Source organism: Salvelinus sp. IW2-2015, linkage group LG31 (assembly GCF_002910315.2).
Source record: "Salvelinus sp. IW2-2015 linkage group LG31, ASM291031v2, whole genome shotgun sequence".
NCBI lineage: Eukaryota > Metazoa > Chordata > Actinopteri > Salmoniformes > Salmonidae > Salvelinus > Salvelinus sp. IW2-2015.
Window position 1 is genome coordinate 27,076,362 of NC_036870.1, and position 14,224 is coordinate 27,090,585.

Consider the following 14,224-nt stretch of genomic DNA (forward strand, 5'->3'; position numbering starts at 1 on the left):
TCCTATGAGCATCATCAAGAGTGAAGAGATGTAAGAAGATCGAACAGGGGGGGGATACCCCCTTTTGGACACCAAGAGCCTTACAAACGTGCCACTGAAAGGCCAAACCAACATTCTTCAGGAGGGCTAGCTCCGACAGAGAAACGGTGAGCGGCAATCGACACGTAAATACATTCATGATTTCTTATTCCAAACGGGTGACTGTTCATGTGCAAGGTATATGATTAATGTGAGGACAGTCCTAGAATGTATCTCTCTCTCCTCCCTGCCCCYCTTCATTCGTTGTGTATAAGCCACCATATTTTGTCAGTCCACTAGGGACCTTTGTCTCATGTAAGTGTGTGTGCGTATTCTGTGTTATTATTTAGTTAAACTAGTAAATAAATGATTAAACCAAGTTGTGTAGCACTGAATAATGAGCAAGGCTGGGGTTTCTGCAGATCCAAGAAGGTTACGACCGTTGAGAATGACATGACAAGATGAACCCTAGTTTCTTGAAGCCCAGTCGCGGTTGTGTGTGTGCGTGCGTGTGTGTATAACTTACAATGAAACCTAGTTTCTTGTAGTCACGGGTGTACATGGACTTCCTCTTCTCGATGCTGCCACTGTTGTTCGGCTCACATTCCACGTCGAACGCAATCCTGCGCAGCTCAAAGATGATGTCTCTTTGGGCCTAGGCAGATAGAAGAGGACAAAAACATTAAGACATACACTGAGTATACAAAACATTAACAACTCTTTCCATGACAGACTGACCAGGTGAAATCTATGATCCCTTATTGATGTCACTTGTTAAATCCACTTCAAATCAATATAGAGGAAGGGGAAGAGACACGTTAAAGAAGGATTTTTAGCCTGGAGACAATTGGGACATGGATTGTGTATGTGTGCCATTCAGAGGGTGAATGAGCAAGACAAAACACTTAAGTGCCTTTGAACAGGGTATGGTAGTAGGTGCCAGACGCACCGGTTTGTGTCAAGAATTGCAACGCTGCTGGGTTTTTCACACTCAACAATTTCCCATGTGTATTAAGAATGGTCCACCACCCAAAGAACATCCTGTCAACTTGAGACAACTGTGGGAAGTATTGGAGTCAACATGGGCCAGCATCCCTGTGGAACACTTTCGACACCTTGTAGAGTCCATGCCCCGACGCATTGAGGCTGTTCTCAATATGAGGAAGGTGTTCCTAATGTTCGATATACATCAAAATTGGCAAATCATTACATGACATAGGCATTATTCCAAGGTAACTATCCTTACATAGTACTTCCACATTTCACTGATAATTCTCAGGTAGAGAGTGAACGTGCTAAACTCTTATACTCTTGGGAAAACCTATAAAAGGGTGCTTGGAACAATTTTTTTTATTCATTTGTGGATATTTCACTGATAAATACTATTTGATAAGGCCTATGTGGCCAACAGCTCTCGAGGGACATCGAGTTGAGAGGCCTACTGTACCTGGTCCTGAGGGTCCATCTTGGTCATCATGCGGTCCTCTAAGAGGTTGAAGGTCAGAACCTGCAGCACGTACAGCTGGTGGGCCATCTCATCATTGATTGGCTTAGGGCTCCGGATCACGTTCTAGAGGAGAGAGGGAGAAGAAGAAAGAGGAAAGTAAATAAACAGGGATATAGAGAGTGAAGAGAGAAAGAGGGAGAGAGATGGGGCGAGAAAAGGGAGAACGAGTAGGAGCAACAGAGAGACAAGAGAGAGAGACAGAGTGAGAAACAAGTGATGCAGAGGAGAGGTACAGATGGAGGGGATTACTGGAAACACTTACACTTAGTATGATGGAACGCAGCTGCTTCTGGGCTAGAATGTGGGCCATCTCCTACACAGACAGAGACACGGACAGAGAGGGAGGAAAAAAAGGGGGAAAGAGAGAGAAAGGAAGAGAAAAAGAGAAAAGAAGAGCAAGAAAGAAAGGGAGAGAGAGGAGAGAGAACAGGATAAGTAAAAAGAGAGAGAATGACAGAAAGGAAGAGAGAATGTGAGAGAGGGAGAGAGAGAGGGAGAAAGTGAGCACACAGTTACATTATGATGTACATACCCTTACACAGAAAACAAATTGTTCTTTCAGGAAGCTCTATATCAGAATAAAAGTGGATTATGTGCCCAAAATATCAATGTTATTCGCTGAGACACCATGAACTTCTCGAGACTATAAAGTGTCTCTGAGTCTACGCTGGATGAGCTAGACTTCACAGCCAGGTGGTGGTTGATGTAAGGCCGGGCCATTTTAATGACACACTTAATCTGCTAGAGAGGCTACAGAAGGTCGCTAATCAAAGTACACTTACTGTCAGAGGACAATCAAGGATGTTCACACTGCTCTCATCAAACTACCATTACGAGTGCAGTGAGGAAAGAAGAGTCAGAGGCAAAAAAGAAGAGGGTGATTCAAGACAGAAAAGAGGCAGGAAGGTATATTTCAGTTAGTGGTGCAGGCAGCAACTCTTGTAACAAGGCAGACTGTCAGCAAAATTAAGAGACTTAGACACTTAAAAACACTAAGCCAAACCTTTTTGTTCCCATTAACTTGTGGCCAACTGCTGTTTAAGTCTCTCACCCTGCTCGTGAAATGATGCTCTAGTCTAGCATATGCTGACCTTCCTCTATAGCTTACAACACAGACAGGTCATGTATGTAGTAGTCAGTCTAAAACAGGGTCAAACTCATTCCATTCAGAGTGAGTGCAATTTAGTTTTTTCCTTTCAATTAAGACAACCAGGTGAGGGGAGTTCCTTACTAATTAGAGACCATTATTTAATCAAGTACAAAGGAGGAGCGAAATCCCGCAGACACAAGCGGCCCTCCGTGGAATGAGTTTGACACTTAGTCTAAAAAGGTATACTGCTGGAGTGGTTYACACCTGCAACAATACACCTCAACGTCTACTTCCTTAGTAACACTTTATGATCGATTTGATGAATAACCCTTTATAAATGCTTACAAATGTTTAGAAATGATTGTAAATGTTTGGAAATGGTATAAATGATAATACCTTGTAAGACTTACAATGCTGATACATGTTTCTAAATGTTAACCAAAATGAAATAGTATTTATTAGTGTATGAATCACTTACAAATGCATATTCATTAGTTGTTAGAGTTACCACTTCCTTCAGTAGTCTATAGCTGCAACAAAGGCGCACCATTGCTCAATACACGTCAACACTTTTTKGTGGAAAAATATTAAATGATAAAATGTTAAACTAAAGTGAGCATGGATCATTTTTTATCTTCCACCTAATGCGCTACAAAGGAAGGGAGATGAGTGTGTATCAGGCATCTTTAACACCGTTCCACTCTATTGGGTGGACCCATTTCTGATGACAGCTAGGCTTTGTCTGATTGGCTCAGAGCCCAGTGTGTAATAGGCAAGCCCACGGAGCAGAACGGTGGGTGATGTCATCAGAGCTGAGAGAGATGAGAGAGTGTGTGATCCTAGTCCCTTCATAGCACACAACTTTCTACCAGGGCCCATAGGGCTTTGGTCAAAAGTAGTGTACTACATAGGGAATAGGGTGCCATTTGGGACCCAGGTAGAGAGGGCAGGGGTCCTGCTTGGCTAGGCAGTGTTATGATGCTCATCGATATTCAGGAGAGAAGTATAGGGGKACAGTGATCGCCCCATACGGAGACGTATTACTGCACCGTTTAAGGCAAGGATGACAGAGGCACACAAGGATACGAACAGACAGGGACACACCACACGTGACACTAGAATGAACAAAAACATGCAAACACAAACATAAGACTATAATGTACATACACCCACAGTCTTGTACAACTAACCTTGTGGGGACACACAATTCAGTCCCATTCAAAATATTATTTTCCCTAACCTTAACCCTAACTTCTAACTGGAATCCTAAACCTAATTCTAACCCCAACACCAATTCTAACCTTAACCCTCCTCCATGCTTCACGGTGGAAACCACACATGCAGAGGTCATCCAGAGGTCATGCATGTGTGGATGACCTCCACATGCAGAGGTCATCCACACATGCAGAGGTCATCCACATGCAGAGGACCTCCACATACAGAGGACCTCCACATACAGAGGACCTCCACATACAGAGGACCTCCACATACAGAGGACCTCCATCTTCACTATTATTCTACAATGTGGAAAATAGTCAAACTAAAAGAAAAATCCTTGAATGACTAGGTGTGTCCAAACGTTTGACTGCTACTGTATGTATGTATGTATGTATGTATGTATGTATGTATGTATGTATGTATGTATGTATGTATGTATGTATGTATGTATGTATGTATGTATGTATGTATGTATGTATAGATATACTGTACGTATAGATATAGAGATAGATAGATATAGATATTTCTATCTATCTGAGTGTGTGTCACCTACCTGTCTCTTGTCTTCTGGGGCCTTGAGGAACAAGGCGTTAATCACAGCGATGGTGTAKGTCTGAATGTCCTGATCAGTCCTGTCATTAGATGGATAACACAGAACCATGCTGTTCAGAACCAATCACACACTACAGGTACAGGGATACTGTTGGATGCTTCCCAAATGGCACCCTATTCCCTACATAGTGCACTACTTTTGACCAGTGTTCCATAGGCCCTGGTCAAAAGTAGGCCACTATATAGGGAATAGGGTGCCACTTGGGACGCATCCATTGTATTTATCTGCCATGTTTCTCAAATGGRTTACTTTACTTCCCTGGTCTTTCTCTTTCTGTTAAATCTAGGACCAAGGGCCGTTTGTATCAAGCGTCTAAGAGTAGGAGTGCTGATCTAGGATCAGTCTTGCCTTTTAAATCATAAGGTAAAAGGTTATATGGACATGTGGGGACCTGATACTAGTTCAGCACTCCTACTCTGAGACACTTGATAAGGCCACAAATGTATTTAGTAAAATCTTGCTCTCGGTTAGTGTTTTACGGTAATCTGATCCTAGATCTGCAGTTAGGGACAACGTATATCTGTGGTATATAACATAGATGACTGTGCGGCYCTCGCTCACCCCTGCAGATGGGGWATAAGCTGTCCGATTGTGATCTCTTGCGCCACCTTCTGGTAGAGGTCCTGACTGTTGAGCACCATGGACTCCAGGATGGCCAGAGACCGCTGCAGCACAGCCATGTCCATGGCTGACTTGTTCACGTAACCTGCAATCTGCGACAGATAGGAGGGGTGGTTTAACTGAATTCAAGACAGACATCCTGAATAAAACCATTGGTATTATTATGCAGAGGTTATGGGAGCTCTAACTCTTATATATTTATAGAACGTTTACAAACACAATACAACATCCTCCTTGTAGCCGCAATGTCTAAACCATCTATTAGATGGACAGTTTTCATGGACATGTTAAAAAAAAAACTGTTAAACCAGTTTACAATGTTATAAACAGTCTGTGAGCAGACGGGCACCTTCTTGATGAAGGCAACAGAGAAGGTATCCCAGGAGACGATGCCGTGGTCCATGAGCTCCACGAACGCTGTCAGCGTGAACGACAATAAGTCGCCAAAACTGGAACACAACAACAACAGCCAATAGAAACATCTCTKCCACTGACACCGACACACACGTACAGCGGCATGGCGCAAAGCAGCCAAAAGCCATGGTCTCAGGGAGAGGCGAGAGGAGGGGAAAGGAGAGAGAAGCCACAGCCAGGTATGCTGAAGGCACAGAAAGGTGAGGAGCGGGACTGCGGTCCCTGATGGGGCAGACAGATGACTCAGTCTTTCAGGAACAACAGGAGGCGCCAGAGAGCCAGTAAGAGCCAGAAAGCACAAGGCAGCAGAGCCACGGAGCACTCATTCATTAATCATTCTCATGCAATTACATTGACGTTAGTAGAGACGAGTCAACATCACCATAGGGCCGAGCGAGGCTACTTCCTGGAAGATAATTATCCAATAATCTGAATACAACGTGTTTCAAATCTATTATGTTCAATCCCTCCGATAGAAGTTCACAGGAATATGATTCGCCTATATAAATCTCACAGAAATATACAAATGACAGGAAGACTATGTCAAATAAATGCATTTTTTTTTTTACATTTTCTGAATTACGTAACTGTGTTACAGTCATGTCATAAACCTGAAATATAACTCAGTGACCTACGMCTCTTGATATGATGTGGGAAATATTGTAAATACTGCTCCCTGCAGTCCGATTTTATTAGTGCTTCGTAATTCAATAAAGTTGGCCAATAGTCTCCAACGCATGACTTGAAAGTAATCTACAAAATGTAAAGAAAACTAAACATGTCACATGTACAAACACATTTAATCAACACATACAATTACATTGTGTTTTACTTAGGCATAAAAAAAATCTACTGAAATATGTAAACCCATTCTAACATAAATATTTGGTTAATAAGACACTGGCAGGACCAGGCGCCTCACAGGCTTGGCAACAGAGGGAAAACTAATTAACACATTGGGTTAATAACAGAACAGGCAAGATCATGGCCCACATCTCAGACACACCCATTAGTAATAAATCATTAGTAGTACCCAGTCCACAGTTAGACTGGGGTGAGTAAGCATTTTCACATGACAGTGGGCAGTTACATTAGTAGTAGCCAGTCCACAGTTAGACTGGGGTGAGTAAGCATTTTCACATGACAGTGGGCAGTTACGTGATGTGTGAAATTATCATGTTAATATAATGACATGATTCTACTAAAATGACAATTCTCGAACACTATAGACCTGTTCACTCTAAAGAAGTTAAAGATGCCAGAATGACATGCTGACAAGACTTCAGAGTGTTGCCTAACAGAATGATGTCTCTACAGGGTGAGTATGTATGGCGTTGAGGACAGTGAACTCCAGAATATTCATGTAAAGGACGKCCGTGAGACATCAATGACCACCCGCCACCACCCAACATTAAAAGTTCAACACCTGGGGGTGTATTAATTAGTGCAAAACGTAGCCCCCCCAAAAAACGTTTTGCAATTAAAACTAGTGTTTTTAAATCGGACAAGTTCAGGTAGGTACCTCCATGTTTCAGTCCGTTTAGTTTCTGTTTGGTTACTAGTGAATACACCCCTGAACACCATTGTTATAAGTTTAGGAGGAGCACCAAGAATCCAAGAATCTCTGAATTTGGACTGTGGGTTTCTTTATGGATCGTTGTCATGGTGCTCTTAAAAAACAACATCCCACGTGAAACAAGAGACTGTAGCTTTAGTTCCCTTTGAACCTCAAATTGCCCAAAACCACAATAAGAGAAGAAAGATGTTTCAGTTACATGGAACACAGAATATGCRTTCCAAATGGCACACTATTCACTAAAAGTAGTGCAGTATATCRGGAACAAGGTGCCATTTGGAACATAGCCRGAGATAAACAAAATAAACAAGTTTGATTTGAAGATGAAAGCCAGCGATGGCGACGGCAGCCATGTTGTTTCCCATTAGTTTAATAGAAGCACCAGGGCCTGAGTTTGAATCATGCAGACTCAGTTCCCGGGTAGATTAGAGGGAAGAGTACAAAGCCAGCCAGGGTATCTGACTGGGGAGGGKAAGGGAAAGGGAGGGCTTACCATGGCTTCATTATCTTCTGTAGTTTCTGATAGCGTCTGCAAAGATTTAAGAAACTTTGGTGTCAGGAGAGAACACAATGACCACGGAAGAAGGAGCTCAAGTCATAGTGGAGAGAGGTTACAGTTCGACAATAGAACACATTGCCCAGGGTGTTTATGTGTGTGGTGGTGGTTTAGACAATAGAACACATTGCCCAGGTGTGTATGGTGTGAGTTTTTGAGTTGTGTTGTTAGACAATAGAACACATTGCCCAGGTGTGTATTGTGTGTGTGTGTGTGTGGTTAGACAATAGAACACATTGCCCAGGTGTGTATGTGTGTGTGAGTGTGTGTGAGTTAGACAATAGAACACATTGCCCAGTGTGTGTGTTGTGTGTGTGTGTGTGAGTTAGACAATAGAACACATTACCCAGGTTGTGTGTGTGTGTGTGTGTTGTTGTGTGTGTGTGTGTGTTGTTTTGGTGTGTGTGTGTGGTGTTGTGGTGTGTGTGTGGTGTGTGTGTGTGTGTGTTTGTTGTTGTGTGTGAGTTAGACAATAGAACACATTACCCAGGTGGGTGTGATCTGTCACTGTAGCTTTTTTTAATGATAAGATCAGATCCAGGGGGTGTATCAAGCATCTCAGAGTAGGAGGGCTGATTTCTGATCAGTTTAGACTTTTAGATCACAAYGAATAAGGTCACACGGACAAATAAGACCTGATCCTACAGTAGCAGTCAAAGGTTTGGACACACCTACTCATTCAAGGGTTTTTCTTAATTTGTACTATTTTCTACATTGTAGAATAATAGTGAAGACATCAAAAYTATGAAATAACACACATGGAATCATGTAGTAACCCAAAAAAGTATTAAACAAATCTAAATATATTTTATATCTGAGATTCTTCAAAGTAGCCACCCTTTGCCTTGATGACAGCTTTGCACACGCTTGGCATTCTCTCAACCAGCTTAATGAGGTAGTCACCTGGAATGCATTTCAATTAACATGTGTGCCTTGTTAAAAGTTAATTTGTGGAACTTCTTTCCTTCTAAATTTCCTTCTTTTGACTGGTACTGTATATCAGCAGTCACACTGAGATGCTCCATACATACAGAGGACAGACAGAGCCTGGATCAGAGCCTGGACCAGAGGCTGGATCAGAGCCTGGATCAGAGCCTGGATCAGAGGGTGGATCAGAGCCTGGATCAGAGGCTGGATCAGAGGCTAACAAAAGGACAGGATGAACATGGACAGGACTTGAACAGAGCTCCACAGTGACAAGTTAAATGTAGATCACAACACAAGGCTGACCTGCTACAGCAACGTGATACAATACAGGGGACAACACAAACCACTTGGTCAAACAGAATAACATAGACACCAGGGATGACTAGGTGCTCTGATTAACACAGGGGAAAGGGAAAAGTACGAAGATGACAGAAGTGGAAGAGGATATTTGACCAAATAAACACAATCAGATCAAATCACAATTGGTTAGGAGCCAATTGATGACAGACTGAACACAAAGCATGGAAAGCAGAAGTACTGTTTGGGAAGCAGCTTGAACCCAGCCAGACAGACAGAGTTACACTACATGCTTTGCTTGAGGGGATGACAGAGACAATAATGGCTAACATTTCATTTAACAACAAGATTTAACAAGACGGAAATCTATTTTGAGACAAACTTGGATCATGCGGACTCAGTAAATCTCCAGCTAGATCTCAAAATCATCTTGTTTTGTRACAGAACAGTAAGTCTGTCACAAAATTAACATAATTCCCCAGGGATCCAAAAGGTTTGGCAGTTGACGTTACAGCACTGTACATTCTCAGCAGTTCTGGAACCTGTATGTTATGCTACTAGACCAATAGGGGGCGCAAAACTCCTTTAATTGACTGATACAGCAGCCCACATTAAAACAGCATGACGTCATGCCCCAGACTGGGATATTAGAAAGTACTGCTCCCTGGTGTCTCTTTTCCCTAAGCCTGTGAATGATCATATTACGCTAGTTGTTTGTCAGGAATGTCAATGGGGATTGTAGAGTTATAAACACACACACACACACACGCCTGCACTTTCAAACTCTGGGGATAACAACTGTTGACGCATGAGTAATCTACATAAAAACATATTTAAAGGAATAGGCCTGAGGTGGCAGTATGCACCGTGGGGGAATTAAGTGGGCAGCACTGCTTATAGGAGGACAGAGGGGGAGGGGGAATTATTCATAGGGAATGAATATGCATTTATAACATGTAAATACAGATCACTTGGGACACACATACTGAATGTAACTAGGGTGCAATATAATCTATTCCTGTAGTTTCTGATAGGCGTCGCAAAGATTTAAGAAACCTTTGGTGGTCAGGGGAGAAACAAATGACCACGGTAAGAAAGGGAGTAAGTCATAGTGGAGAGAGAGGTTACAGTCGACACATAGAACACATAGACCACCAGGGTGTGTGTGTGTGTGTGTGTGTGATGTTAGACAATAGAACACTTGCCAGGTGTGTATGGTGTGTGAGTGTGTGTTTAGACAATAGAAACACATTGCCAGGTGGTGTATGTGTGTCGCTGTGCTGTGAGTTAGCACAATTAGAGAACATTGCCGCGGTGTGTATGTGTGTGAGTGTGTGTGTGTTAGACAATAGAACACATTGCCCAGGTGTGTATGTGTATGTGTGTGTGTGAGTTAGAGACAATAGAACACATTGCCCAGGTGTGTTATGTGTGTGTGAGTGTGTGTGAGTTAGACAATAGAACAGCATGTGTCCAGGCTGTGTGTGTGATGAGTGATGAGTGTGTGTTGAGTTAAGACAATAGAAAATACCGTGTCGGTGTGTGTGTGTGTGTGTGTGTGTGTGTGTGTGTGTGTGTGTGTGTGGTGTGTGTGTGTGTGGTAGTGTGGTGTGTGTGTGTGTGTGTGGTGTGTGTGTGTGTGTGAGTTAGACAATAGAACACATTACCCATTTGGTGGGTGTGATCTGTCACTGTAGCTTTGTTTTATTGATAGATTCAGATCCAGGGGTGTATTCAAGCATCTCAGAGTGGAGGGCTGATTTCTGATCAGTTTAGACTTTAGATCCACATATGAATAAGGTCACAGGGACAAATAAGACCTGATCCTAGCAGTGAGTCCAAGGTTGACAGACACCTACTCATTCAAGGCTTTTTCTTAATTTGTACTATTTTCTTAGCATTGTAGAATAATAGTGAAGACATCAAAATTGAAATAACACACATGGAATCATGTAGTACCATAGCCAAAAGTATTAAACAAATTAAATATATTTTATATCTGAGATTCTTCAATAGTAGCCACCCTTTGCTTGATGAGCAGCTTTGCACACGCTTGGGCATTCTCTCACCAGCTTCATGAGGTAGTCACTTGGAATGCATTTCAATTAACATGTGTGCCTTGTAAAAGTTAATTTGTGGAACTTCTTTCCTTCTAAATTTCCTTTTTTGACTGGTACTGTATATCAGCAGTCACACTGAGATGCTCCATACATACAGAGGACAGACAGACGCTGGATCAGAGCCTGGACCAGAGGCTGGATCAGAGGCTGGATCAGAGCGGGATCAGAGTGGATCAGAGGCTGAGATAGAGGGCATAAACGGAAAAGCGAGGATGAACATGGGACAGGACTTGAAAGAGCTCCACAGTGACAAGTTAAATGTAGATCACAACACAAGGCGACTTGTCTAAGGAACGTGATACAATACAGGGGAAACACAAAACACGTTGGGTCAAACAGACATTAGACACCAGGGATGATTAGGTGCTCTGATTAACACAGGGGGAGAGGGAAAGTACGAAGAGTGAAGAAGTGGAAGAGATTATTTGATCCAAAATAAACACCAATGAGATCTAAATCCAGATTGGTTAGGAGGACAATTGATGACAGACTGAAGCACAAAGTGGAAACAGAGTATGTTCTGGGATGCACAGCGTTGACTGGCAACCAGCCAGACAGAAGGTTACAGCTAATGCTTTGCTTCGAGGGCGCATGACAGAGACAATGAAATGGCGGCCTTACATTTCATTTAACTCTCTGAACAGCATCTATAAACGAAGGGAATGTCTGATTTTGATGACTAATTACTTGGATCATCAGCGGATCGGTAAATTCCGCCTGATTCTTCAAATATCGTGTTTGATTCGTAGAAGAAGACAGTAAGCGTCTGTCACAAATTAACAATCATTGTAAGTGCCCCAGGGGGAATCCAAGGTTTGATGGTGCAGTTAGGAGTCGGATTGAGGACAGCTACTGTATGGCATGGTTCTCATGGGTCAGTTTGATAGATGGAACCTGTTAGGTGTTATGCTGACTAGAGCCATAGGGGGCGGCAAAATCTTTAAGTTGGACTGATACAGCGCAGTCCACATTAAAACATGCATGACGTCAATCCGCGCGCAGACTGAGGGATAGCTATAGAGGAGTACTATGGACTGCCCTGGTGGTGTCCATTCTTTTACCTAAAGGGCAGGTAGAATGATCTATTGGGTGCTGGTTGTTGGTTTGTTGCAGGAAGATGCTCAATGGGGGAGGATTGTAGGAGAATTTAGAACACAGAACACACGACCGCTGACTTTCGAAACTGCTGGGGATATACAACTGTTGAGGAGCGGCCATGGATAATCTAGCATAAAAAATATAGTTTTAATAAGTGAGCAATAAGGAACTGAGTGGCAGTAATGCACGATGAGGAGGAAATTAGAAGTGGGAACACAGCAAATGCTTATAGGGAGACAGAGGAAGGAGGAAGGGGGATTATTCATAGGGGAATGAATAGTGCATTGTAAATACTAGTAGAATAGCAAGATACTTGGGAAAAACAGCAAAGTAAGGGAACGAAGGAGTGTAGAAGTCTAGGGTGGAGCTTCACGCCGTACAAGAAAATGAGGAGGATACTGAACTATCGAATAGTTTTCCGCATTGTAGGAGGAGAGAAGCACTAAAGAATTGGAAGGTACTTGAGTTCCCATGTAAGAGCAGATACACTAACAGAATGGAAGGTAGTGGCTAGCCATTGTAGAGGAAAAATACACTAACGAATGGAAGGTATCAGTTCCCATTGGTAAGAGGAAGATACACTAAACAAATGGAAAGCTACTAGTTACCACATGTGAGAGGAGAGATGAAGGGCAACGACAGAATGGAAGGTACTAGTTCAATTGTAGAGGGCAGATACATAAAGAATGAGAGAGAGGGTACATAAGTTGTCTCATTGGTAGAGGACAGATAACTAAACAGGAATAGGAAGGTACTTATTGCCATATTGTAGAAAGGACAGATACGTACAGATAAATTTCAAGTGGAGGGAGATGACTTTGTGGTGCTAATCAGGGATGACGTTGCATGGTAGCAGCCTGTGCATGCGGAGCAGCCTAACTAGGAGTATACTTTGGGGACTGGGGAGGCGGCATAAATGAGGTGGGAACGATAGGGCGGAAAAGTAGTGGTGTTAGTGTGTGTTTGTCAAGAACGCTGGAGGGCCAGATGTAAATGATAGTGTACAGAAGGAGGATCAGGCATAGGTCATAAGAGCCAATGGAGAGAGAACTGGGATGAGACAGCATTCGTTTGAGTTATCAGGGAGCAGTTGAGATGAACAGGTTAGAGATGGAAAAGCAGAATATGGGGTGACTGGAGTACGTCTGCGTGTGTGTTCATAGTGAATGGGAGGTATAGAGTGATTGTGAGAACAATAACGAGAGAAGAGGAGCCAATGTGGAGAGAGGAGAGAGGGAGAGAAGAGAGAGAGGAGAGGGGGCCATGCTGTGGGTGAGCGAAGAGTGATTATACAGGAGTCCAAATACCACTTGGAGCCTCTCACAAGATGTGCAATTATTTGCATGTGTCACCACATACACACACACCGTCTGTTTCTCGCTTCTCACACTTACAGCCCTCACATTCAATGACCAACACAAGTCAGACGTCTCTCAGTCACTCCAGATTGTTATTCACTCACTTACTGTTGAACGGCCCTGAAGTCCAATAATTGCTTGTCACTTCCCCCCCAGGAGCCTCTCATCGGGATGGCTAGCTCGAGCTCCTGGAACACAGAACAATCAGTTATTACAGCAGGGGCCTCAAGCCGGTCTGAAACAACACACATCACACACGTGTTCTGCTACCATGCACCTCATTTATGCCGCGCCAGCCAAAAGAGACTTCCTAGTTAGCTCTCGCATGCAAAGGGCTGCACCGATGGCAAGGGGTCATCCCTATAGAACGCACAAAGAGTCTCTCCTGCCACTTGAAATTACTGGTTAGTGTATCGTCCTCTAACAATGGGAACTACGTACTTCCTATCTCGTTATGTATCTGAGTCCTCTAAATGGGGACTAGTAACTTCCCATTCTGTTAGTGTGTATCGTGTTCCATCTACAATGGGGAACTAGTACGCTGCCTTCTGTTAGTGTATCATGTCCTTAAATGGGAACTGAGTACCTTCCATTCTGATTAGTGTTCTTTTGTCTCTACTATGGGAACTAGTACCTTCCATTCTGTTTGTGGTATCTGTCCTTACAATTGGGAATTAGTACCTTTCATTCTGTTAGGTGTATCTGTCCCCTAAATGGTGAACTAATACGCTTCCATTCTTTAGTTGTAATGTCCTGTACAATGGGAACTAGTAGAGTATCTCCATCTCTTGGTGCAGGGAGGTGAAAGGCC

General features: G+C 43.0%; 1 protein-coding gene across 1 annotated transcript in view; it reads right to left on the reverse strand.

Annotated features, from left to right (window-relative positions):
* The window catches only part of LOC111955848 (engulfment and cell motility protein 1), a 161,006-nt gene that overhangs the window by 92,272 nt on the left and 54,510 nt on the right, over nucleotides 1–14,224 (reverse strand). The window contains exons 7-13 of the mRNA XM_023976192.2: nucleotides 7,551–7,586; nucleotides 5,417–5,516; nucleotides 5,008–5,159; nucleotides 4,387–4,465; nucleotides 1,788–1,838; nucleotides 1,466–1,588; nucleotides 545–673 (exon numbers count right to left, since the gene is read on the reverse strand). Of these exons, the coding sequence (XP_023831960.1) occupies nucleotides 545–673; nucleotides 1,466–1,588; nucleotides 1,788–1,838; nucleotides 4,387–4,465; nucleotides 5,008–5,159; nucleotides 5,417–5,516; nucleotides 7,551–7,586 (670 nt within the window). The remainder of the gene's footprint in view (nucleotides 1–544; nucleotides 674–1,465; nucleotides 1,589–1,787; nucleotides 1,839–4,386; nucleotides 4,466–5,007; nucleotides 5,160–5,416; nucleotides 5,517–7,550; nucleotides 7,587–14,224) is intronic.